This window comes from Simochromis diagramma, unplaced genomic scaffold, assembly GCF_900408965.1.
Source record: "Simochromis diagramma unplaced genomic scaffold, fSimDia1.1 OVJJ01000348.1, whole genome shotgun sequence".
Classification (NCBI taxonomy): Eukaryota; Metazoa; Chordata; class Actinopteri; order Cichliformes; family Cichlidae; genus Simochromis; species Simochromis diagramma.
In genome coordinates this window covers 393468-416974 of record NW_024386755.1, presented here as the reverse complement: position 1 = coordinate 416974, position 23507 = coordinate 393468, and the positions used below count along the sequence as shown (strand labels likewise).

At 44.4% G+C, this 23507-nt stretch overlaps 2 protein-coding genes across 2 annotated transcripts; one reads left to right on the top strand and one right to left on the bottom strand.

The window, feature by feature from the left end:
• Positions 1 to 173: 173 nt before the first annotated feature.
• slc5a2 (solute carrier family 5 member 2) lies at positions 174 to 11336 on the top strand. The gene is made up of 15 exons (XM_040024246.1): positions 174 to 688; positions 760 to 831; positions 2819 to 2923; positions 3037 to 3096; positions 3180 to 3284; positions 3375 to 3480; positions 7418 to 7498; positions 7976 to 8205; positions 8927 to 9062; positions 9264 to 9371; positions 9473 to 9623; positions 10206 to 10374; positions 10464 to 10679; positions 10766 to 10898; positions 10985 to 11336. The coding sequence occupies exons 1-15, from the start codon at positions 602 to 604 to the stop codon at positions 11197 to 11199; spliced, it is 1974 nt and encodes a 657-aa protein (XP_039880180.1). The 5' UTR covers positions 174 to 601; the 3' UTR covers positions 11200 to 11336.
• A 493-nt stretch (positions 11337 to 11829) lies between these two features.
• Positions 11830 to 22497, bottom strand: fbxo46 (F-box protein 46). Its single transcript, XM_040024214.1, has 3 exons — positions 22061 to 22497; positions 15709 to 16289; positions 11830 to 15578 (listed from the first exon to the last, which is right to left on the bottom strand). Exons 2-3 carry the CDS (start codon positions 16174 to 16176, stop codon positions 13749 to 13751), a joined length of 2298 nt encoding a protein of 765 aa, XP_039880148.1. The 5' UTR covers positions 16177 to 16289; positions 22061 to 22497; the 3' UTR covers positions 11830 to 13748.
• Positions 22498 to 23507: the final 1010 nt, after the last annotated feature.

Here is a 23507-nt window from a genome sequence, read left to right as displayed (position 1 = left end):
CAAATAGATGCTTCAATGGAAGCAGTGCTATCAAATGAATAAAGGACTTTTTTGCTTTTGTGTTTTGTGACTGTGACTTTTTTGACATGCCAGAACCTTTTATGTTGACTTGGTCACAATGATTTGCAATAATCATATTTTTATCATTGTTTAGTGAACCATTGACCAAAATAAGGAAAAGTACCCATCTTTACTGGTAACATTACGGGTTGTTGTGGGAATAAAAGATGTAGGACATGCATAAAGTGGGTAATTGTGCATGTAAAATATTAATTAAATCCAGTGGAGCTACTTAACTCAAGGCATGTTTTTCTTGGTTTAGTGTTAATAATTACTCTAATAAATAAACTGCTGAATCTGCCAATTGTCAAAAGTGACCAGAGCTCTCACTTAGACCAGTCGCCCCAACTTTGCTGCCTAACTGCTGCTCATCTTTGTAGTCATGTTGATGCAGAAATGTAGGTGTATTTTTTTTTTGTAGATAACAAGATTTTTAAAAAAGCTCTACTTGAAGAAAAGTTGCAGGTAAACCCAAAGCAGGCTACCTCTAAGGAATCATATCAAGTCAAGTTTTAGAGTGTTTTTAGGTACAAGTGGAGCAATGGCAGACAAGGTGACCATCAGCAATCCAGCAGACATCTCCATCATTGTTGGATATTTCATTGTGGTGATAAGTGTTGGCGTCTGGGTAAGTGTGCCTTAGAGAATTCCTGATTATTCTGATCATCTTTGATGTTTACGCACTTTTCCATGTTCCAGTCCATGTTTCGGACCAATCGTGGGACAGTTGGGGGATATTTCTTGGCCGGTCGTACCATGACCTGGTGGCCGGTGAGTTCAGTAGATACACAATAAATGTACACTTTAAACTGTTATTGGCTTAATATCTTCACTGTATTCATCAGCCAGTAATAGGCGCTGCACAGAAATACCAAAGTTTGAAGTAATTTTAAAACAGTTGTGCTATACTTTGCGGTTTATCCAAAGGCGGTGTATAAATAGCCAATGCATAAAAACGATACTATCGTTATTGAATTTTTAAATATTGAATCTGCATAGAATCTTTTTGCAGTATCTTAAAACATGATCAGTATATCAAATAATAATCCCCCATAAATGTGAGTGATTGTGAATGAGCACACACTCCTGCATTGAAAAATGCTAAATTTCTGAATATGAGGCTTCAACTGAACATCATCAGTTCTGAAATTGAAAATGTGCCACAAACTATTTGCATTTTGACCTGAAAACATTTGTATGTCTGAATGTGTCCATTTTTCTTTTCCTGTTGCATTCTCTCTCATTCAGTTGTATTTTTTGGCCTGAAGGTTGTGCAAAAAAGTGAGATTAATGAAGTGGCTCTCTTTCTCTGGCTAGAGCACCATGGAAACTTCTGCTCATCACAAACTGATCTGGAGCAGGTTATGTTCTGAGTTTCTAAGCTCCATGTTTTCACTGAATATTTTATTCAAAGTGAGCTCTAAGTGTTATACAGATACTCTGTTGAAGGAATAGGTTTTATACAGAACTGTGCAAAAGTCTTGAGCCACGTTTCTGGATATTTTTCTTCCAAGTCACCAGACTTTCTTGTAGTTTTTAACATTACCTTAAGAAATAGTTTTTCAAGTTTTCTGAAGGTCTTTAAAAGTTTTTTTAATATACTAGCTGTTTTTTTTCCCCCCGCTCATTTTCAGTACAGTCCTTCTACTAAACTACTAAAATATGAATCTATGAAGCATAAAAAAGACACTTTACTCAAGAGAGGAACCAGTTTTGTATATTTAGGCATTTTGTTACTAGCAGCCTGTCATAAAGCACACCATTTGTTTGCATTTCTTTAACCTATCAGAGACGTACAGTATCTCTCTGAACAGTGAGTGTCTACACTCATCTGCAAGGCATGATGGAGGCACTGTCGTGGTTTGGAGCAGGGTTTCTGTGAGTGGTTTTAGGGAATTATTAACACGAATAGTATCGTCAGAGTTTGAACCAACATCCAAAACCATTTGGAAAATAACTGATTGACAACAGCTTTGTTTTTCCAGAATGACAATGATCACAAACACACTGCCAGTATAGTAAAAGCATACCTGGATAGAAACTCTGTTTTTGCCTTATATATTGTTTCTATGTTTGCATGTTTTTCCATTTTCTTAGCAAATATATAAAGAAATAAAGGGTATCTCAAAACTTTAGCACAGTACTGTATATATAACTGCTGAGTCACATCCTAGTAACAACACCAAATGAAGCACAGTTATTACGTTACAGTACTGAGGAACCTGTAATGTTTAAACATATGAAGTTTAAAGTTTAACACCTCTAATGATCTCATAGAAATAAACAGCAGTGAAGAGAATATTTATTGGTTTTGCTGTTTCACTTGTAACAATCACAAATTCACATTGAAATAGTTTCTCTTGTCTTACTTGCAGTGTCAGTGTTGCGTTTTACTGTTACGTTTTCTGCGTGCTTCATAGATCTCTTTCGCCTTTTCCTGTGATAGTGCCTCTGACTGGAGTAACCAGTCCATTTTGTGCGGAGGAAGAGTCGAGTAATGCATCAAGTGTATGTACAGAGCCCGAAGCAGAAGTCCCGGGCATTTGATTGCATTAATTAGTTTTTGTTTTTTATGTAGTGCCAGATCTCAAATTCTCTCTCTCTCCCTCTCAACACCTTCATGGCAAAAATGACCAAATATTCAATAATTTTCGTGATTTTAAGCCTTTGAAATGCCAGTTTAATTAATTTAATGATCAGTTATTTATTAAAAGCTCCTGTAATTTTGCTGGATCGGCATCTCGTGTGGTTTTTGCAGGTTGGTGCGTCTCTGTTTGCCAGCAACATCGGCAGTGGTCACTTTGTTGGTTTGGCAGGCACCGGGGCGGCTGGCGGCATCGCCGTTGGAGGGTTTGAGTGGAGTGTAACAGTCACCTTATTTGCCTACATTAAACACACTGTAAATGACAACAAGTGACTGGAAGAAGGTCTAAATATGTCGCGTGTTTTTGTGTGTTGTTCGTTTTTATGTGCCAGGCTCTGTTTATCGTGCTGCTGCTCGGCTGGCTGTTTGTACCCGTCTACCTCACAGCCGGGGTAAGAAGTTCAGCCTGTGCTGTATTTCAGGCATCATAAAGTGTAGCCATTCACTGGTGTGATGAGATGTTGTGCTGTGGCAGGTGATCACGATGCCTCAGTACCTGAAGAAGAGGTTTGGTGGGACCAGAATCAGCCTCTACCTGTCAGTTATCTCACTGTTACTGTACATTTTGACTAAGATCTCAGTAAGTGATCCCATTAGTGCACACGTGTTTTAAAAAAACTGTCCCTATTGTGTGTATTTCTCTCTTCATTCAATCTCTGTCTCTCTCCAGGTGGATATGTTTTCAGGAGCAGTGTTTATCCAGCAGGCGTTAGGATGGAATATCTACGTGGCTGTCATCGCCCTTCTGTTAATAACAGCTTTGTACACTGTTACAGGTATGGTAGGATCTATACCAGGGGTGGGGGAACTCCAGGCCTCAAGAGCCGGTGTCCTGCAGGTTTTAGATGCGTCCTTGATCCATCACAGCTGATTTAAATGGCTAAATTACCTCCTCAACAAGTCTTGAAGTTCTCCAGAGGCCTGGTAATGAACTAATCATTTGATTCAGGTGTGTTGACCCAGGGTGATATCCAAAAAGTGCAGGACACCTGCCTTGGAGTTCCCCACCCCTGATCTATACAGTACATGAAATAAGTATTTGATCCCCTACAACCCAGCCAGAATTATGGCTTCTAGAGATTTGGCTGTCCATCACCATATGGACAGCCTAGACCAAAGACAGACAAGACCAAAGAGTTGTAAAAGGATGTCAGGGATAGATCACGAGAAAGGAGGTGGATCAACACTGTAATGGGGAAAATTCTAATTTTTTCTTACATTTAGATTTAGGTGCTTAAGATTTCACTGTAGAGGTTTGTATAGCCTTTTGTTTTGGTCTGGTCATGCTGGAAGATGTTGCAGGCAGCAGAATGTTTTCCATGGCACCTCCAGACTCTGTCACATGTGCTCAGTGTGAACCTGCTTTCATCTTTGAAGAGCACAGGGCGCCAGTGGTGAAGTTGCCAATCTTGGTGTTCTCTGGCAAATGCCAAACGACTTGCACGATGTTGGGTTCTAAGCACAACCCCCACCTGTGGTCGTTGGACCCTGATGCTACCCTCATGGAGTCATTTCTGACCGTTTGAGCAAATGCACATTTCTGGCCTGCTGGAGGTGATTTTGCAGAGGTCTGGGAGTGCTCCTCCTGTTCCTCCTTGACAAAGGTGGAGATAGCGGTCCTGCTCCTGGTTTGTTGCCCTCCTCCATGTCTCCTGATGTACTGGCCTGTCTTCTGGTAGCACTTCCATGCTCTGGACACTACGCTGACAGACACAGCAAACCTTATTGCCACAGCTCGCATTGATGTGCCATCCTGGATGACCTGCACTACCTGAGCCACTTGTGTGGGTTGTAGACTCCATCTCATGCTACCACTAGAGATAAATCACCGCCAGCATTCAAAAGTGACCAAAACATCAGCCAGAAAGCATAGGTACTGAGAAGTGGTCTGTGGTCACCACCTTTATTGGGGATGTCTTGCTAATTGCCTATAATTTCCAACTGTTGTCTGTACTTTTGCATAACAGCATGTGGAACTGATTGTCAATCAGTATTGCTTCCTAAGTGGACATTTTGATTTCACAGAAGTGTAACTGACTTGGAGTTACATAGTGTTGTTTAAGTGTTCCCTTTATTTTATTTTATTTTATTTTTTGAGCAGTGTAGCTTGACCACAGCTGACCTTGTTGTAGACTTTTTTTAATAGAAAATTCCACAACAACACAAAACTCTGTGGTAGGAGCTTGTTAATAATCTGAAGGCAGCTGGGACCACAGTCACTAAAAATACCATCAGTAACACTACTCTTTGGCATCAACTCAACCCACCATATTTGTAGGAAGAGAAATGCTGAGTATGACCCAAAGAAAACCATCCTCACAGTCAAGCATAGAGGTGGAAACATCAATGCTTGGGGACTGTTTTTCTGCTAAGGGTACAAGATGACTTCAGTCCATTGAAAGGTAGTGACTTTGCATATCTCCAGACCTCAATCCTGTAGAAAATCTGTGGAGCCACATGAAACTTTGAGTGGCCAAGCAGCAGCCAAGAAGCCAAAACGATTTAGAGAGTTTCCGTAAAGAGGAGTGGACCCTGCTGAGATGTGAGCCAACCTGGTGACCAAGTATAAGAGACGTGTTCGACAACAAGTGTCTCTTCATGCTGTACTAAGTCCTGTTTTGCTTGGGGATCAAATATCCATTTCTTCCGCTTATCCGAGGCTGGGTCGCAGGGGGCAGCAGCCCAAGCAGAGAAGCCCAGACTTCCCTCTCCCCAGCCACCTCCTCCAGCTTATCCGGGGGCACACCAAGGCGTTTCCAGGCCAGCCAAGAGATATAATCTCCCCAGCGTGTCCTGGGTCTGCCTCGGGGCCTCCTCCCGGTGGGACATGCCCGGAAAACCTCGTCCAGGAGGCGCCCAGGGGGCATCCTTGTCAGATGCCCGAACCACCTCAACTGGCTCCTTTCGATGTGGAGGAGCAGCGGCTCTACTCTGAGCCCCTCCCGAATGGCCGAACTTCTCACCCTATCTCTAAGGGAGAGGCCAGCCACCCTTCGGAGGAAACCCATTTCCGCCGCTTGTATTTGCGATCTCGTTCTTTCGGTCACTACCCACAGCTCGTGGCCATAGGTGAGGGTAGGGACGTAGATCGACCGGTAAATTGAGAGCTTCGCTTTTATGCTCAGCTCTCTCTTCACCACAACAGACCGGTACAGCGTCCGCATCACTGCAGCCGCAGCACCAATCTGTCTGTCGATCTCCGGCTCCCTTCTCCCATCACTCGTGAACAAGACCCCGAGATACTCAAACTCCTCCACTTGGGGCAGGGTCTCGTCCCTGACCCAGAGTGGGCACCTCACCCTTTTCCGGCTGAGGACCATTTCCTCAGATTTGGAGGTGCCAATTCTCATTCCCACCACTTCACACTCGGCTGCGCACCGTTCCAAGGCGAGCTGTAGGCCATCACCTGATGAAGCCAACAGGACCACATCATCTGCGAAAAGCAGAGATGAGATCCTGAGACCACCAAAATGAAAGCCTTCCGCCACTTGGCTACACCTAGAAATTCTGTCCATAAAAATTATGAACAGAATCGGTGTCAAAGGGCAGCCCTGGCGGAGCCCATCACCCACCAGGAACGAGTCCGACTTATTGCCGGCAATGTGGACCAAGCTCTTGCAACGGTCGTATAAGGACTGAATGGCCCGTAGCAATGGGCCAGATACCCCATACTCCCGGAGCACCCCCCACAGGACCCCCCGAGGGACACGGTTGAATGCCTTCTCCAAGTCCACTCAACACATGTAGACTGGTTGGGCAAACTCCCATGTGCCCTCGAGTATCCTTGAGAGGATAAAGAGCTGGTCCAGTGTTCCGCGACCAGGACGAAAACCGCAAATCACTACCTTATCTTGGTGGAGGGGTTTGTGTGTTCCAGGGATCCCAGGGGCTATGTTGTCTGGGGGCTTTTGCCCCCTGGTAGGGTCTCCCATGACAAATTGGTCCTGGGTGAGGGACCAGACAATGAGCGATTCAGAAGACCCGTATGAAAAGACTATCGAGGGAGCAGGGTTACCGGGGCCTCGCCCTGGAGCCAGGCCCAGGGAGGGTGCCCGAGGGCGAGTGTCTGGTGGCCGGGCCTTAGTCCATGGGGCCCAGCCGGGCACAGCCCGAAAAAGGGACGTGGGCCCATCTTCCTGCAGGCCCACCACCCGCAGGAGGCACTGTAGGGGTTGGGTGCAATGTGAGTCGGGCGGCGGCCAGGAGCGGAGGCCCTGGCGGACCGATCCCCGGCTACCAAGACAAGACAAATATTTTTTTCACTCAAAAACATGCAAATCAATTTTTAACATTTATTTAATTTTTTTAATTTATTTTGAGTTGATATTCTGTCTCTCTCCATTAAAATGAAACTACCATAAAAATTAGAGACCATTCATTTCTTTACAAGTTAGCAAACTTCCAAATTTAGCAGGGGATGAAATAGTTATTTATTTAAGGTCTACTCCACTAACTTTACACATGTGAAACCATATAACTATTACGTTGCTATAGTGATATCACTAAAATTTGCCCCATTAGACTAAAAAAAAATAATATCAGGGTCCTATATTCTGATTTCTTGACAACTTTACGTTGACAAAATATTGCAGAGATTTTTTCCATATCAGTGTATGTAGTTCAGTGTGTGTGTGTGTGTGTGTGTGTGTGTGTGTGTGTGTGTGTGTGTGTGTGTGTGTGTGTGTGTGTGTGTGTGTGTGTGTGTCTTACCAGGTGGGCTGGCTGCGCTGATGTACACCGACACAGTTCAGACTTTTGTCATCATTGCTGGGGCCTTTGTCCTCACCGGCTTCTGTGAGTCCAATCTTTGCAGCACGACACAACACGCGGGTCACATCTGGGTCCCCAGCAGTTTCACAACAACAGGAAAGACGTTAACCAGGGTCTGCAATCATTGACTTGATTACAGTAGAGGTGTACAGTGTGCTGACAGTGCAGACATGCAACCCCACCACACCTTTCGCTGACTCTACAACCATTCTTTACAAAAACGTCTTGAAATCACAGTCTAGTACTGGTGTAGAATATTAACTAATCCTCTGAGCAGTTAGTGCTGCTTCAGCAGCTGACTCATGTCTTCAGTTAGGATATCAGTTTGACACAACAAGAGAGTTCTGGACTATTGAGCAGTAAAAACACAACACGCTTACACACACAAGCAAGAGTCCTGTTTGAGATTTTGGGAAATTGAGTGTGTTTTAAGCATCATCAGCCTTAGAGGGAGGGGTCCTAGCACAAATTATCCTCATGCTTTCTCCTTCTCACCTCTAGCATTTGCTAAAGTCGGGGGCTACAGCGCTCTGCTTAATAAATACAGCTCCGCCACGCCGCTTAATTTCACCTCCCTGGAACCCCACCGCTACAACATCTCCCCCCACTGCTACACCCCCAGAGCGGACGCCTTCAACCTGCTGAGAGACCCAGCTGCAGGGGACCTGCCCTGGCCCGGGGTGCTGATTGGGATTCCAATAGGGGGCATCTGGTACTGGTGTACAGATCAGGTGACTTTTATATCAGTGGAAGCACTTTGGTTTGGGGAGCCAGGGAGTTCAGCCAGTTTCTAACAGCTTCAACTACCATAAAAGGTGAAATACAGCAACATATGTTGTCAGAGTTACAACTTTAAATGGCACGCTTTACCAGTATTAGTAATTTAGTTCTTAAAAATCAATAGTTGAAGACAAACTTTGTAGCCTTTCTCTCAACTTCTCTGTTTATGCAGTCAGCGGACAGTACCGCTGACTCAGAGAGGCTTACTGCAGCTCATAGAAGAACCTACTTTGGGCGGCTCTTTTATTCAGTCTTATTCCCCTCCTGGCATTACCCCAAAGGGATTCATGTCTCCACCCAGAATCTTTCGCTTGTTAGTTGAACGTGTAAATCGCTACACTGTGGAGCCAGCTGCAGCGCACATACACTGCTGTAACTGTCTTTACGATACACTGAAGTCAAGCTGATAACCTGGTACAAGGGCTCCTGTCCTCAAGGAGGAGGAGGAACCAATGGAGTGCAACAACACAGAAAAATAGTCTAGCTGGTGAAGGATGAAAGAAAAACACATTAGCAAACCAGTATTTCATTTGCCCCCCAGTAAAACATCCTCACATGCTGTGTTACACTAATAAGGCCCATAAGTTGCAGAATTACTGCATTAACAGTTGCTACTTTAAAGCAAATGTCTGAACCTTTAGGCACATATCGTTAGTCTGTGTCTTTCTCCAGGTGATTGTACAGCGGTGCCTCGCAGCTCGCAGCATCACAGACGTGAAGGCCGGCTGCATCATGTGCGGCTACCTCAAACTGCTGCCCATGTTCCTCATGGTGTTCCCCGGCATGATCAGCAGGATTCTCTACCCAGGTCTGTGGGCTACACTAGTAGTGGCAGGTGCACACTGCATCCTTATGAACCTGCCTGGCTCTTTTGAGACCGAATCGTCAAAAGTGACTCATCTCAAATCCAAGACCATAATTCCATTAAGCTTTTTGAACTCTCGCTTGTAAGCTTGACTTGCTGTAGGCAGGTGATGTGTCTGAACGTTGTGTGTGTGTGTTTTTATAGATGAGGTTGGCTGTGTGGTCCCTGAACTCTGCAAGAACATTTGTGGGACTGAGGTGGGCTGCTCCAATATAGCTTATCCTAAACTGGTGATATCAATAATGCCGGATGGTAAGGACACAATTATTGGCTACATTTTAAAAAAAAAAAAAGAGATGGTTATTTTTGCCTTACATGACCCCTGCTCTGCTTCCTGTCACGCTTTTGTCCAGGTTTGCGCGGTCTGATGCTGGCTGTGATGCTGGCTGCTCTCATGTCCTCTTTGGCCTCCATCTTTAACAGCAGCAGCACTTTGTTCACCATGGACATCTGGACCCGTATCAGACCACAGGCCACTGAGCGTGAGCTCATCGTCGTAGGCAGGTACAGTGCAGCATGCTTTCTGTAACACTCAATGTTACAGAAAACCAGCATAACCAAAGAGAGGTCCTTTTTCTTGGACTCTGCTTGAGTAACCCTGCATTAGCCACAGTTAACATAATCGTATTTATCTTATACTGGACGGCCCTTCTGTTCATCACCCTAACCCTAGCTCCGTATAGGCTAACTTGCTACTGATTGGCAGCCCCTTGTAAATTGAAGGTTTGGAGCCAGAGCAGCGTCCCTGAGATGATCGTTTTAAGAATATCTGCTCTTACTTTGCTCGTCAAAATGAACCAGGAGTAGAGAAATAACCAAAAAGAACTTGTTGCACACACACTGACCTTATTATTTGAAACTATGGCCATGTTTAATATGAACATATAACACTGTAATAATGCACATGTCAGAAACTTTTGTTAAACAACAAGCAGTAGAGTTTTAAAGAATTACACTTTGCTGAAGACGTCATACAAGAAGTTCTTCATTTCCTTTCCTAGGAAAGTAATATAAACAGCAGAGGTTTATAAAACTGAACTGATATGGACTGATTTACCAAACTCTCATATTTTCTCTGGTCTTTAGAGTCTGGGTTCTGTGTATTGTAGCTGTCAGTATCTGCTGGATCCCGGTGGTGCAGGCGGCACAGAGCGGTCAGCTGTTTGATTACATCCAGTCCGTCTCCAGCTATCTGGCTCCCCCTATCGCCGCCGTCTTCCTCCTGGCTGTGTTTGTTAAGAGGGTCAATGAAACGGTGAGACATCGTCTGCCAACATTACAGCGATGAAACACCAGGTGTAGTCACACTTATATGACATAACACTCATCTTCCTCCACTTGCAGGGTGCCTTCTGGGGCCTGATTTGTGGTCTGCTGATGGGTTTGTGTCGGATGTTGCTTGAGTTCTGGTTTGGTACCGGCAGCTGTATTTTCCCCTCCAGCTGCCCTTACCTGGTGTGTGGGATCCATTACCTCCACTTTGCCATTATCCTCTTCTTCTGTACCTCAGCACTTGTGTTGCTGGTCAGCTGCTGCAGCGAGCCAATAGATGACCAGCATGTAAGTGATTTACACAGCACTGATTCACTGAGGGCCAAAATAAGGCCTTATTTATCAAATGCTTATGACAAAAACATGCCTTCCAGCTTCATCGTCTGGTGTTCAGCCTTCGTCATTCCAAAGAGGAGAGAAAAGATCTGGACTGGGAGCAAGAGGAAAAAGGGAGGAGGGCCAGGAGAGAGGCCAGCAGGAGGATGAGGGAGAATAAAAGCGATGCAGGTAAGAAACAAAGTGAAATCGCAGTGATGGAGAAAAGCAGAACAAACACTCACTAAAGCAGCTTACAAACTATTTCTCCCTTTCAGTGGCTGAAGAGGAAGAGCAGTCTGGGATCTGCCAACTTATCAAACGGTTCTTTGGCCAGGGTGGCAGTTCCTCCCCGACCAATGACGAAGAAGAACCTGAAGAACCGGTGCAGATGCCCGACATCAGTGAGGACCCAGTGTGGAAGAACGCCGTGGACGTCAACGCTCTCATCATGATGGCTGTAGCAGTTTTCATGTGGGGATACTATGCATGACAGAGTCCTTATGTTGCTTTATGAAGGTGGATTTTTAAATGTCAAGAAATAAATACAAGTGTTGCCATCTGTTGGTAAACTCTGGTCACTGCACTTAAGCTATTTTCTTTATTTTGAAGTAGTTCAAAGTAGGCGCACGTGCAAATATACAACCATGCTGCATTCTGACACAGCATGGTCCTTCTCTACTTTTGTCCAGTTTTAAAAAGCATACGTAATGCACAGTCTGAAAAATGCTTTATCAGGTTAAAATGCCATTACTGTATACGGTTACATCGTGATTCAATCACAGGTCTATCTCAAAAGGTGTGAAGATTGAATTCTAATAGAAGTTAACTCAATAAAGCCTAAAGATTTTTCTAACCTCCTTTAAAACATTCTCAAAAACAAAAAAAAGAAAATCAGTGGAAAGTTTGGAGTTGCTTTATACCACCCAACAACATGTGTGCTCATACTGTGCCCATCTTCACTCCCGTTTTTCCGTTAAAAGCAGTTTCAAGGGAGGGAAAGAGGTGGTTTGTATTGTGTCCAATAATCGAGTCGGCTCTAATATTACTCCATAAATATGCAGGGACACAGATTGACTTGTAATCATAACTTGGCTGTTGAGACACCACACAAACCAGGTAGTGATTCAGATTTCCAGTTTTAATCATCACTTCTGTTTTTATTTAAGCAGATATTTCCCATGAGCATTGTACACATCTGGAACCCACAGAGGTCTCCCATAACTATCCAACCACCTTCCCATCTCCATGCAGAGTTTCAGCATCATTCATCACATCAGTTCTTTAATGTCCAGTCTGTCAGCTTGCGGGGAGGGGGGAGGGGGGGGGAGTCTGGGAGTGTAAAAGCAAGAGAGAAAGGCGGAGGGAGAGAAGGAGGTGGCTTTTTGTTTCCCCTCCCTAAGAATGGAGAGTCAGAGCAGTCACCAGGCACTGTTCATCTTACACTCCCACTCTAAGAGTTTTGGGTGGATCCAGAAGAGCTGAATGAAGTCTGTTGAGCATCTGAAATCTAGCCACTTACAGGGTCCTGTGCGACTCCCAATACTCTTGATCATCTGTGAGGTATCTGATGCCTCAGTCTCCTGCAGGGTGGGTAAGAGGTAGGGGGGCTTTTAAGGCTGGAAGCTGGTGTAGAGAGTTTCTGCGGCGTGTGGTAGTTGGTTTAACCCACTTCAAAGCATGAATGACAGCTTTGACAAACACTGCCCTCTGCCAGATCGGAGGACGGAGGGGGTGGAAGAAAGGAAGAGAGCTAGGGGTTAAAACAAACATAGAATACTTAAAAATAAATCTTTGCAGGTTGAGTAGGGTGACAGACTGGTACAGGGAGAACTCAGTCCTCAAAATAAAAGCAAATACAACAGCAAACAATCTGACACACACACCCAAAAAACAGCAAAAGAAAACAAAAAAATAAAAACAAAAAAAACGGCAAACAACCAAGTCAATCAAACCATACAAAGTGACATCAGGCCTTTCCAAAGTGACATCAAGTTTCTCCCCCCCCCCCCCAATTCAATTCCCCCTGAACTTAATCAGGTTCATCTCCCATGATTCTCTGTAAACCAGAAAGTTCTCAGTGGCTCCTCTTTATGGCTGGTCAGCAAGGTTAGGGTCCAATCTGAAACTATGACACGGCCCCAAAATCTCAGTCTCAGCCAGTGTGCAGAGACTGTGCCTGTAATTAACCAATGGCTATTTCAGAATTAACATCAGTGACACAGGCAATGATTTCAGCAGCATTATCAGGGGACTGATCGATGTGTACAACATTACAGCACATTCAGAAAATAGAAATGCATGGTGCAGGACAGGTACAAATGGCAACCTTGTACAACGGAAAAGAAAAAAAAAAATCAAGTTTGCTTTATACAATCACATTTCTATATTAATGCTGAACATTCCACCACTGAAAAGTTTTACATCTGTTGGACTCGGTACAGCTCATTCCTTGAAGCACCATTGTACAGCAAACATGGAAGTTTGTGATACGACACAGAAACAGAACAAGTTCTGGGAATAATAATAATAATAATAATAATAATAATAATAATAAGCAGGCTCTAGGGCATTACATTTTTATGCGTCACTTTATGAATGCTAATCTCAATCAAATACACTGCAAAGTTTTCACATGTATTACCTAACAACCATGTGCAGAGTTAGACAAGAACCCGAATGATTAAGAGGCAGAAAAAGGGTTGAATAACAGCAGCAGTAGGGGACCCAACCCTGGTATGGAAACTTTTCAAAGTGACCACTCTGGAGCACAGTGGGGGAGAGAGGGATTCTGGAGGGCTTCAAAAAACAAAAACAAACAAGGCAAGGAGAGTGACACACCTCTCTTCCTTCTTTACCACTGAAACACCTCCTACTGAGGGCAGGTATGAGGAAGGAGTGCTGCAGCAAAGAAAAACAAAACAGTCCTGGAGTGCTGATCCTCTCTGTTCCTGTTTGTCCTCTGATCAGATGAGAGTGGGAAAGAAGGAGGTGCACAGAATGAGATGAGAGTTGGTATATGTGAGGTGTGCCCTTTCTTCTCTACCTAGCTTCCTCCCTTCTGTCTTCCCGCTTGGTGCGGATGGGTTGAGAGCCATCAGCAGGCTGCTGGACCCAGTTGTTATCATGGAGTCCAACACGGCAGCCTGGCGTGTCCTTATCTGTACGCCGGCAGCACATCCAGTAGGAACGTCCATAAGGCAGGTCATGGTGGTAAGGTTTGGGGTGCCAACGGCACAAAGAAACATCCCCGCGCTCATATTGTCGCTTACACTGCTTGCAGGGGTCATCTCTATAGAGAGGGTCTTGATTCCACCGTGAATCCACAGCCCGCACCCCATATGTCTCAATCAATACCTTGAAGTAGTGGCAGGTGCACTTGAGGGCTGCCAGCGAGCGCGTTGGCAGGTAGCTGAAGATGTTGACCATGATGTGGTCAGGGAGCAGTAGCATGTACTGTCGAGGTTCAAGGAGTCGCTGAATCTGAAAGCGGATCTCCAGGAAGTCATGGGAAACGTGACGGTAGAGGCGACACAGTGAAGGGTCTGAACAGTCTTCTCCAACGCTAGGAGAGTCTGGTCGGGTCGCCCGCTCCCCTGAGCCCACTGCCACCCCTGCCCCAGGACTGTTGTTGTTGGCGCAGTCCAAAGAGCACATTCCTGACCCACTGACAGGGCCCGTTCCTTTTACATCCTCCTCCTCAGCCCGAGGGGGCTGAAGGAAAAAGAGCTGTCCAGGAGGGGGATCGTCACATGAGGGATCAGTAGAGTTTCCAACACCCCCACTGCCCCCTCCCCCATTAGGCATAGCAAAACATACAGTCTCCTCCTGCACATTCTCTGTACTGTCCTTGCCATAAAACACACACTGATCCACAGCACCTGTCACCACCACCTCCACATGGAAACCAGTCACTCGCTCCCTTCCTACACCTACAGCCTTCTTCTCCCCAGAAGAGAGCTCCTGGGTTGGGTCTGGGCTGCCACAGGCCGGCCTGTCAGGGTGATGGAGGTCTCCATCTGGTTTCGGGGTAGCAGTTGTGGCAGCAAGCAGCAGACTACTAGGGTCTCTTGATGAGGGACTGACAAGCTGGTATAGGTCACAGGTAATTTTCTCTTTGGCCCTGGCTGCTGCCTGATTACTCCCACCACCACAGCTCATAAACATACAGCGGGACCTGCCAGCTGGCTCCAGTTGAGACCGTGGGTCCAGATTTGACACTCTGAAAGCTATCCTAACCTCACCATGACTGTGGCTGGGGGGTGGAGGAGGTGTTACCGTACCAGACTCACCTCCTCTCCTACACTCCCTTCCCCTGTCTTGATTACAGGACTCTATTCCAGAACCAGGGCCCAGATGAAGCTGATTCTCCAGGTTCTGGGACTCAAAGTGCGCAATGGCCTGGGCAACCCTGAATGACTCCTGCTGCTGCTCAAGCTGCTGGTCTGTCTGGATGGGAGACGACGACTTCTGGACCTCTTTGGAGGGTTGACCACTGGAACTGTCTGACACAAAAACCATAGGAGAGGGGTCTGACACTGTGCCCCGCAGGAGAGTGTGCTGGTGGTGGGTAAGGCCCGGGCTCTGTGTGGTAATAGAGGGCTGGTGGTGGTGTTGGTTACCATGAACACCCACAATCCCTTGAAGGGCCATGGCAGTCCTCTGCTCAACCAAGGCAACCATCTCTGCGACTGAAAGCAGGTCCGTTTCATTCACCCCTCCCAGCTGTGGTTCATCAGGGCTGGGAGGTGTAAGGGAGGGGTCATTGCGGAGAAGTGACTCTGAGGCTTGGGAGCGTGTCGGAGGGTCATAGGATGAACATCGCCTCCGCCTTTTGGCTTTACTGCAGTCAGTCGCCCAGTTACCTTTGACCTGTTTTAAAAAAAAAAAAAAAAAATAATGCATTTAGCTCTTTGTCTTAATTCTAACTAAAATATCTTACAAAAACAATTATATAACTACAAAATAAATACAATACTTCTTTACGGTTTCACCTCCTTACCTTCATTGCACTGGGTCTAGGCTGTCCAGCTCCACTGAACTGGTGCGCAACAAAGAAGGCAATCTTCTCCTTGGTATTACCTGGCTTAATAACATACCAGGTGTCTAACAAAACACGGCCATCTTCCATCTGGGACCCAGAGGAGGGTGGTGTAGGAGGGGCTGAAGGGGGTTGAGTGGCTTGGTTCTGTGTGAGGGAGCTGGAGTCAAGCTCAGGTTCAGGTGGAGTGTTCTCTGAACCCACACCCTCCTCTTCTCCATTCTGCTCCTGCACCCCCACTATCATCCCTACATCTTCATTTCTGGCACCTGAAGAGGGCTCAGACTTGCAGAGGGAGGGGGACCCTGCCACACCACCACTACCTCCACCACTCCCCCCTGAGCCTGGATTCCTAGCTTTGTTCTGGGAGTAGGTGCCAAAGGGGCGTGGGCACCACAGCCGGATGTGGGAGAAGGTGTCTCGGTCCATCAGGATGCGGACCACCGTGGCATATCGGCATCTATACTGGCCAGCAAACACCCGGAGCTCTCATTGTCGGCTCCCTGTCCTAGAGCCAACCTGATGGGCGCTGGGCATACAACCTACAATGACAGGATAGAGGGAAAAGGGAGTAGAAGAGGAAAGAAGAAGAGAAAAAGTTAAACTGCAGTTCGCCAGTGTTCATCAGTGCTGAGATCAAGTCAGATAATCAATGGCCAACTAGGGCTGTCCTCAACAGCTGCTGTGAAGTATTCACAGAGTTCACATTCAGCGCCGCTAAACGGGTGAGAACAGAACAATCATCCTACTGCTGTTGGACTAATCACAACTGGTCTGCCTCCTACTCTGGCCAAACCTGATTAAGCGGTTACATTTGCTACTGTGCACCAAGATCATCTCACTTGCTTTGGAGCCTCTAAAATCGAATTAAAGGGATTCCATTTCAGGTTTGGGGTCTGTGGCCTGCAGATGAAAGGGATGAAAGACAGAACACAAAAGAGCCAAATGGACGCTCCTCTCTCTCCCCCGCTCCCTCTGCATCTCCAGGCTTCAAAGAGGACTTAATAGAAGGCAAAACAGGGAGGAGCATGCAGGCATATGATGGATCTATTTTTAGCAAACAGCAGAGAAGGCGGGTTAGTAGTGAAACTGTTGTAGTCCTTTTCCCTGTCCTCACCCTTTTCTCCCTGCCAAGGAGCGTATGCTGCAGGCTAAGAGGGAAAGCCTTTAGTCCACCCAGCATGCTTTGCATCAGCAGCTATGCCAGCTGTATGGACTGCCAGGAACGTGCCGGCACACTTAAAGAACAAGTGGCAACAGAGCAACATGTTCGGCACACTGCTAACCTGAAAGTGTCCATGACATCTGAGAACAGCTTGAATAATTACACCTCATCTGTCAGTCGTAAGCAACATGTTTAAACTGTTAAAGCAGACCTGACTGTAACCACAGAAATACAGATGTAAAAACTGACCACCCACCCCAGCTTAAATGTAGTTTGAATCATGTTTGATTCGTTCACTGACCCTTCACAAATGGCAATATTTTGTTAAAAACGACTGTCAGACTATATTGACGGGGACATCCTGACCCCTATATAAATAATGTGAAGACTCTAAAGCACTGCATTAGGGCTGCCACGATTAGTCGACTAGTCACGATTACGTCGACGATTTTAATAGTCGACGACTAATCTAATAGTTAACATGTCGTTTGAAGCTTTGTAAGATCCCAAAAGACGCAAGAATAAGTAGGATTGAAGAGTAATAACGATATATAAGAGCAGACGCGTGCTGGTGCAATAAGCTGTACATTTTACGCCCAATGGACGCAGGATCTGATTAGTCGACTAATCGCAAAAATAATCGGTGACTAGTTGACTATCAAAATAATCGTTTGTGACAGCCCTACACTGCATGAGAAGTTTTTACAGCCATAGCAAGATGAGACAACAGCAGTAACAACTGCTCGCTGTGTTGAACACCATGTTGACATGTCTAGTTGTCATACTATAAATGATATCAACAACTGAGCCCTCTCTTGCTTCTTGTGTGGCGTGTCTGCTCAGATCTCGCTCCAGTGAGGTTTCCACAAAAAGCAGCTTTGTTTGTCTGTAATTAACTTTGTGTTTAACTTTTGATTGACTGCTACAGTACCCATTTGGTGCTGAAGTTCATCTACGTCATACACTGTTCTCCTGAGGTTGCATCCACCCTTTTTCATTCAGTTATGATTAATGTTTCTTGCGATTTCCTCCACCCATTCTTAGAAAGGGTGACAGGGGAGATTATTCTACTACAGGCCATAATAAATATTCCCAGATAGAACAAGTTGGCACTGTGCAAAAGCTGGTGATCATCTATGTATTGTAATCCCAACTGCTAAGGAGAAATGGCCATGTAAGTTCATACAGGGTGTGTTTTAATGGATCACATAAACTAGAGTGGTTGGCAGTTCTCGAACCTACCTTGCCTGATAACACAGCTAATTGAAGACCTGTTTACTGTATGACTGTTTTTTACCAAACCCTGCTTTCCATTTTCGTTGGTTGTGCCTCTCGTCTGACACACTGGATGGGTGGTGCTTTGTACATTTGGACTAATGGAATAGCTCAGAGAGGTGCAAAAACCAAACACCGCCCACACAGTGTGGTGAACCAATTCAAACGCTTCCTCTATAATCACACAGCAACAACACGGCTAAGAGCTGAGATTATACTGTTGTGAGGAGCTAGCGAGCCCTTTTTCCTGCCTCGCTCCACGACCCCTTACAGATGTCTATTGAACGCTTTTATTCTCAGCCTTTTTATCCATTTCTCTCTCCCTATTCTCACTGCAAGCAATCCATCTTTCATACCTTACTGGATGGCATAATAAGAGGGGTCAGAAGAGAGAATGCCTGCCCACAGCAGCAATCTATTATGAAGTCTCTCACACGCAACACATCAGCCACTTTAAACTGCAGACCAGACTTTATAGCACCTACATTCCTGTAAATATTAAAAAATGGCAATTAAAAAAATAAAAATCTAAAAACATTTTTTAAATACAAAAAACCCCCACACACAACCGACAAAAACCCCCACACACAACCGACAAAAAACCCCACACACAACCGACAAAAACAAAAAACAGTCACATTTTTATTTTTGTATTTTCCTTCTACTTTCCTACCTATAAGGAAACTAACAAAAAACAGAATTAAAAGAAGGTTGGAGAAAACCCTCTTTCTCTATTCGTGGATGTGTTGGCACTGGCAAAGAACAAAACTGCTCAGTTCTATGAAAATCTGGCAAGCAGTGGGACTCAGCCAGGTTGCTCCTCTGGGTTTAAGCAAGTCTATTCTTTTACTTCCTGCTCTCTGTATTCACTCACTGTATTCTCCGTTTCCATAAAGCTTAACAGGCAGCTCCACTGATATTGCATAACTCCTTGCATCTGTTGTCAGATGACTGACTAATAGTACATCAGAACATGAATGCAACCAGACAGCCCAGGTGAACAGCAATTTCCAGTCTGTGTATGCTAAATAAGTATACATTTAAATGACAACGCATTAGTTGTTTGACCAGTTTAACTCTTCCTTTAAGGAGACATCATAGAGATATGAAGGTGATTCATTTCGTTATGACGGTGATTTAGTCAATTATGAAACTCTGAAGTTAACCTGTCATCTTAACTATTCCAGGGGTGTAACAATTCTGACACAAACTGCAAATGACACACTGCATCGTATTTCAACATCCTCAAATGATCATGCCCCATGATTATTGCCCTTCTGAGTCTACATTTGTGTTATTAAGCCACATTACAGTGCACTGCAGTACAATGCAGAACACTCATAAAAATTGATTCACAACTCAACTATGAGTATGCACAAAGAAAAGAACTTACACATTTATTCTGTTATGCTGTGGATGAAGATGTAAAAATGTATAAATCTCAAATGTTATTGGCTGTGCTATACACCTATTTTTAGCTTTAAAAGTAGTCTTTTTGCCACACTACTAATGAGAGGCAAAAGCACATCAGTTTATACAAGAAAAGCACACCAATATATACTGCTGCAGCTATTTATAGCACTCACTACAAGCTATCCTCAATAATTATCACCACCACAAGAATAAGAAGCAGCAGCAGCTGTCTAATAAACCTAAATTCACAATATGTTATTTGTAATATTTGTAATGAACTTTGTGAATAGCAAGTTGTATGTTGGTTTATTTAGCCATGTTTGTAAAAACTAACAGTGATAAATATGATGATTAAAAATTCATCTTAAAATCAGTTTGCTCAAAAAAACCCAAACAAACGTATATGCGTGGACTTGTGTATACTTGAGGTCTGCACATAAAGAGCATGTGTGAGAGAAGGTGTACTCCTGTTTTGTTTTTATACATCAAGGCCTAGACAAAGCTGGAGATTAATTTCTCTTTCAGTTATAATATTTTGTACTAGACTGACCAGCAATTGAAAGTTATTCCCTATTCATTAGAGCCAGTTGCTGCGAATAAAAGCTTGGTTTTACGCATCCTGTAACAAACTAATCCCTCCAAACCTGTCCCAACAAATGTAGCGACTGATACCACCAATTCTTTTAACTGTGCGTTTACATACACAAACTGCCAAATAAACAAAAAAAAGAATAAAAACAACAATAATGACTTAGCGCATGTACACACCGAACTCCACAGCCTAGATGCAAACACCAGGTATGACATGGACAATATGAGCTACTGCCCCATCTCATGCAATGATGGTGCTACTGAAGCCTACTGAAGAAATGTCAACTACACAACTGCAAAAGCAAATGTTTTACACAATATAGCTCCACACAACACATATAAAAAGGTATTTATTTGCTCGCAAAATCCTGCTGTTAGAACAAATTTGCAGGTTTGACCTTTTACATCAAAACTCCATTTCTGCTGGAGGGACTCATTTCCCTATACAAATGAAGAGCAGTTTCACTCTCACCAGGTGAGCACAGTTCTGAACACACAGTGTACTACATCCCTGTAAACTCTAATTTAAGGTTTAACGAGGCAGATTAGCAGATGCTGAACCAAAGCATTTAACTTAAGATGGTGTTGCTGTTTTTCCCTTTAAGACTGTCAGCTCCTGGTCTAATGCCATCTTTGCAAAGAAGTCAGCCTGAATAACACTGAGTGAGAGTAACTCAAACTCCTTCCAACCACCCTCCAGCTCTCCCGCTCTCTTTTTCACAGCATTTCAGCCAGACGGGCAAAAGCTGACGAATGATGGGACCCAAGCATGCCAAAAAGCCTTAGCTCAATCTCCCTCCCTGCATGAAGACAATGCAACAGACGAGCAGCCAGCAGGCCAGCTTTGCTGCAAACTGTCAACACAACAATAGGGCAGAGCGCACTGCTCCAGCAGTCTGCCCAGGAACATTACGTGAGAGCAGGCTTTCTGTCTGGACACCTGGGGAGTGTGGCTGAGTGGACTGCAGGACTCACTGCGTCTGTGTGTGTGTCTGCACGTTTGTGCTGAAACATCACAAATTAGACTGTGATGCAAGTTTTGATTCAATCACAAAGGCCACTGTGTCAACAGTGTTATCCAACTGAACATCTGAAAGGGGGAGGGCAAATCAAACACTCGCAAACAAAATCACATCAAACTGAACTCCGTGTAAGATTGACTTTTTAAAATAGAGTATAAGCTACAGTCACAAAAACAGATTTCCTTTAGACTTCTTCATATGGGCTTATAAACAAACAACATTATACGAAAGAGAAGTTTATTTTATTTTCTATCGCAGTGCATATATCTAGATATTTGTGCCACGGAGTCTTTAGTCTTCGCTCTCGGAGGCCTGCAGGTTATCCCTTACCTTTCCTAGTTGTGTTTAAGGTAACCAAACAACTCCAAAAACTAGCTGAAATACTGCCAACCTCTCCACACTCTCAACCAACAAGTGTGGCATCATAAAACACCATCCAGAAACAAATACTCTTATTTGTTGTTGTTATTATTGTAATCACTTGATGCTCGTTATCATCTCAATGTCTTTGGGAATCCAGTAGCTGGCTGAGCAAGCAGCAAACAGTTAGCTTACACAGCGGCGTAGTAACGTAAAAATTCCCATCACCTTATTGGCCAAGTTTCCAACACTTTAATAATTAACATAACCTAACGTCGAGGGTAACCTAAAAAATCTTCTACAGACTTGAATACTTCATATAGATTATTAATGAGTAGTCACACATAGCAAACAGGTCGGTTAGTAGCTACCAAGGTTGCTAGCTGAATAGCACAACTTACCTGCATAATAACATGACAGCGCTTGCTAGCAAGCTACGATTTTTTTTAAAAAGACCCCGAGCGTTGTATTTTGGCAGCTGACTTACCTCAGTGGGTTTAACTGAAGCAGACAACCTTCTTAACCAACAGGCTGTCGATGACAAGTGTCTCCTCGCTGAATTTCGCTCCAACCAGATCAGTCTGTCTGGTCAAATGCAGGTGACACGAGTTAACTATCCGTGTCCACGTAGCTAAGCTAGCTCACTCGCAGGCTAACGTCGTCATTAGCCAGCAGCTACTTTCTATTTATCAACCTTGTCTTAGTGGTGGCAGCCAACGAGGATGGCGTGCTTGTCAGCTCTCTGGACACAGTCTAGCTGACTGTAGGCCTTGTTAGGAATATCAACAGCCGCTCGACCACTATCTATTTAGAAGTGACACAAGCTTTTACGGTATGTTCTCGGGGATACCAAAATAATCAGTGTCAAAACGGCGAGATGAGGAAGGCCATCTTGTTGACAAGCAGCTGCATAAGACCCGCAGCCAATAGCGATGCAGAGTCGGTGGTGTGCCCATATATGGCGTATGCACAGCTCCCTCCCTCTGCCGCCCCCTGCACCCCCCGCTCCATCCACGCTCTCTACACTGGACCACACTGTAAAAACGCAACATCAAAAGGTCACTGTGTCAAAGACAGGTGGGAAAATCCATATAGGCACATTTCCACTCATTCCACACCAGCGTGACGTTCACCGTGACGAGCACTCTGCACCTTTTCTATACTTTCTGTGACTTAATATGTCCAAATCAGCATTTTTCATTTTTTGGCTAGATAATCATTTGCATATTGTCATATCTTCTACAATTTGTTTGTATTTGTTTTTTTAAATTTCCATTGTGGAAGTCCTCCTGCTGTTATCCGACACATCTCATTGTTCACAATCATGTTCCGCAAGCTGAAATCAACAATGTTGTGCCAAATTGACTGATTTGTTTCCATTTTTATACCCAGTTTCCAACACTGTCTTGTGCCGCAGTGACCCAGTTTGGTTACAGGGATCATTAAAGTTTCATTTTATCTTCCAAAAGCTGTAGGTGTGTCCAAGTAAATAAAACTCACAGCAGCACTGGCTGTTACTCACTACTATATTTAAAATACTCTCACACACCCATAATGCACACACATAATTAAATGCTGTCTCTGATAAATATAGATTGTGTATTATAGTGGTCAGTATCTTTTGCACATTTGCTTTTCAGAAACAGCTGTGTAAAAGCCTCCAGCAGCACCATGTCAGTCCAGCAGAGGGCTAGATGCCGCAGCTTTATGTGTGCATAAATGTCAGCATCTTTTTTGCTTATGTCATCACTATCAATGTTAAAAAACAAAAAAACAACTATGCTTTGACTTAATCTGTGCTATACTGCTTGTTGGGCCAAGTATCTGGTAACCTACTTGGAAACATTGGAAAACACTGTTTAAAGACATACTGGTGTTTTGATGATATGGTTTATGGTACTGATCAAATCTTTCATAAATGTTCAGCTGAGTTG

Coding starts and splice junctions, on each gene's coding strand:
- slc5a2 (XM_040024246.1), top strand. CDS start 602: ATGGCAGACAAGGTGACCATCAGCAATCCAGCAGACATCTCCATCATT. Junction 832..2,818: donor GTACCATGACCTGGTGGCCG/GTGAGTTCAGTA, acceptor TGGTTTTTGCAG/GTTGGTGCGTCTCTGTTTGC. Junction 3,285..3,374: donor ACATTTTGACTAAGATCTCA/GTAAGTGATCCC, acceptor GTCTCTCTCCAG/GTGGATATGTTTTCAGGAGC.
- fbxo46 (XM_040024214.1), bottom strand. CDS start 16,176: ATGGACCGAGACACCTTCTCCCACATCCGGCTGTGGTGCCCACGCCCC. Junction 15,579..15,708: donor CTAGACCCAGTGCAATGAAG/GTAAGGAGGTGA, acceptor TTTTTAAAACAG/GTCAAAGGTAACTGGGCGAC.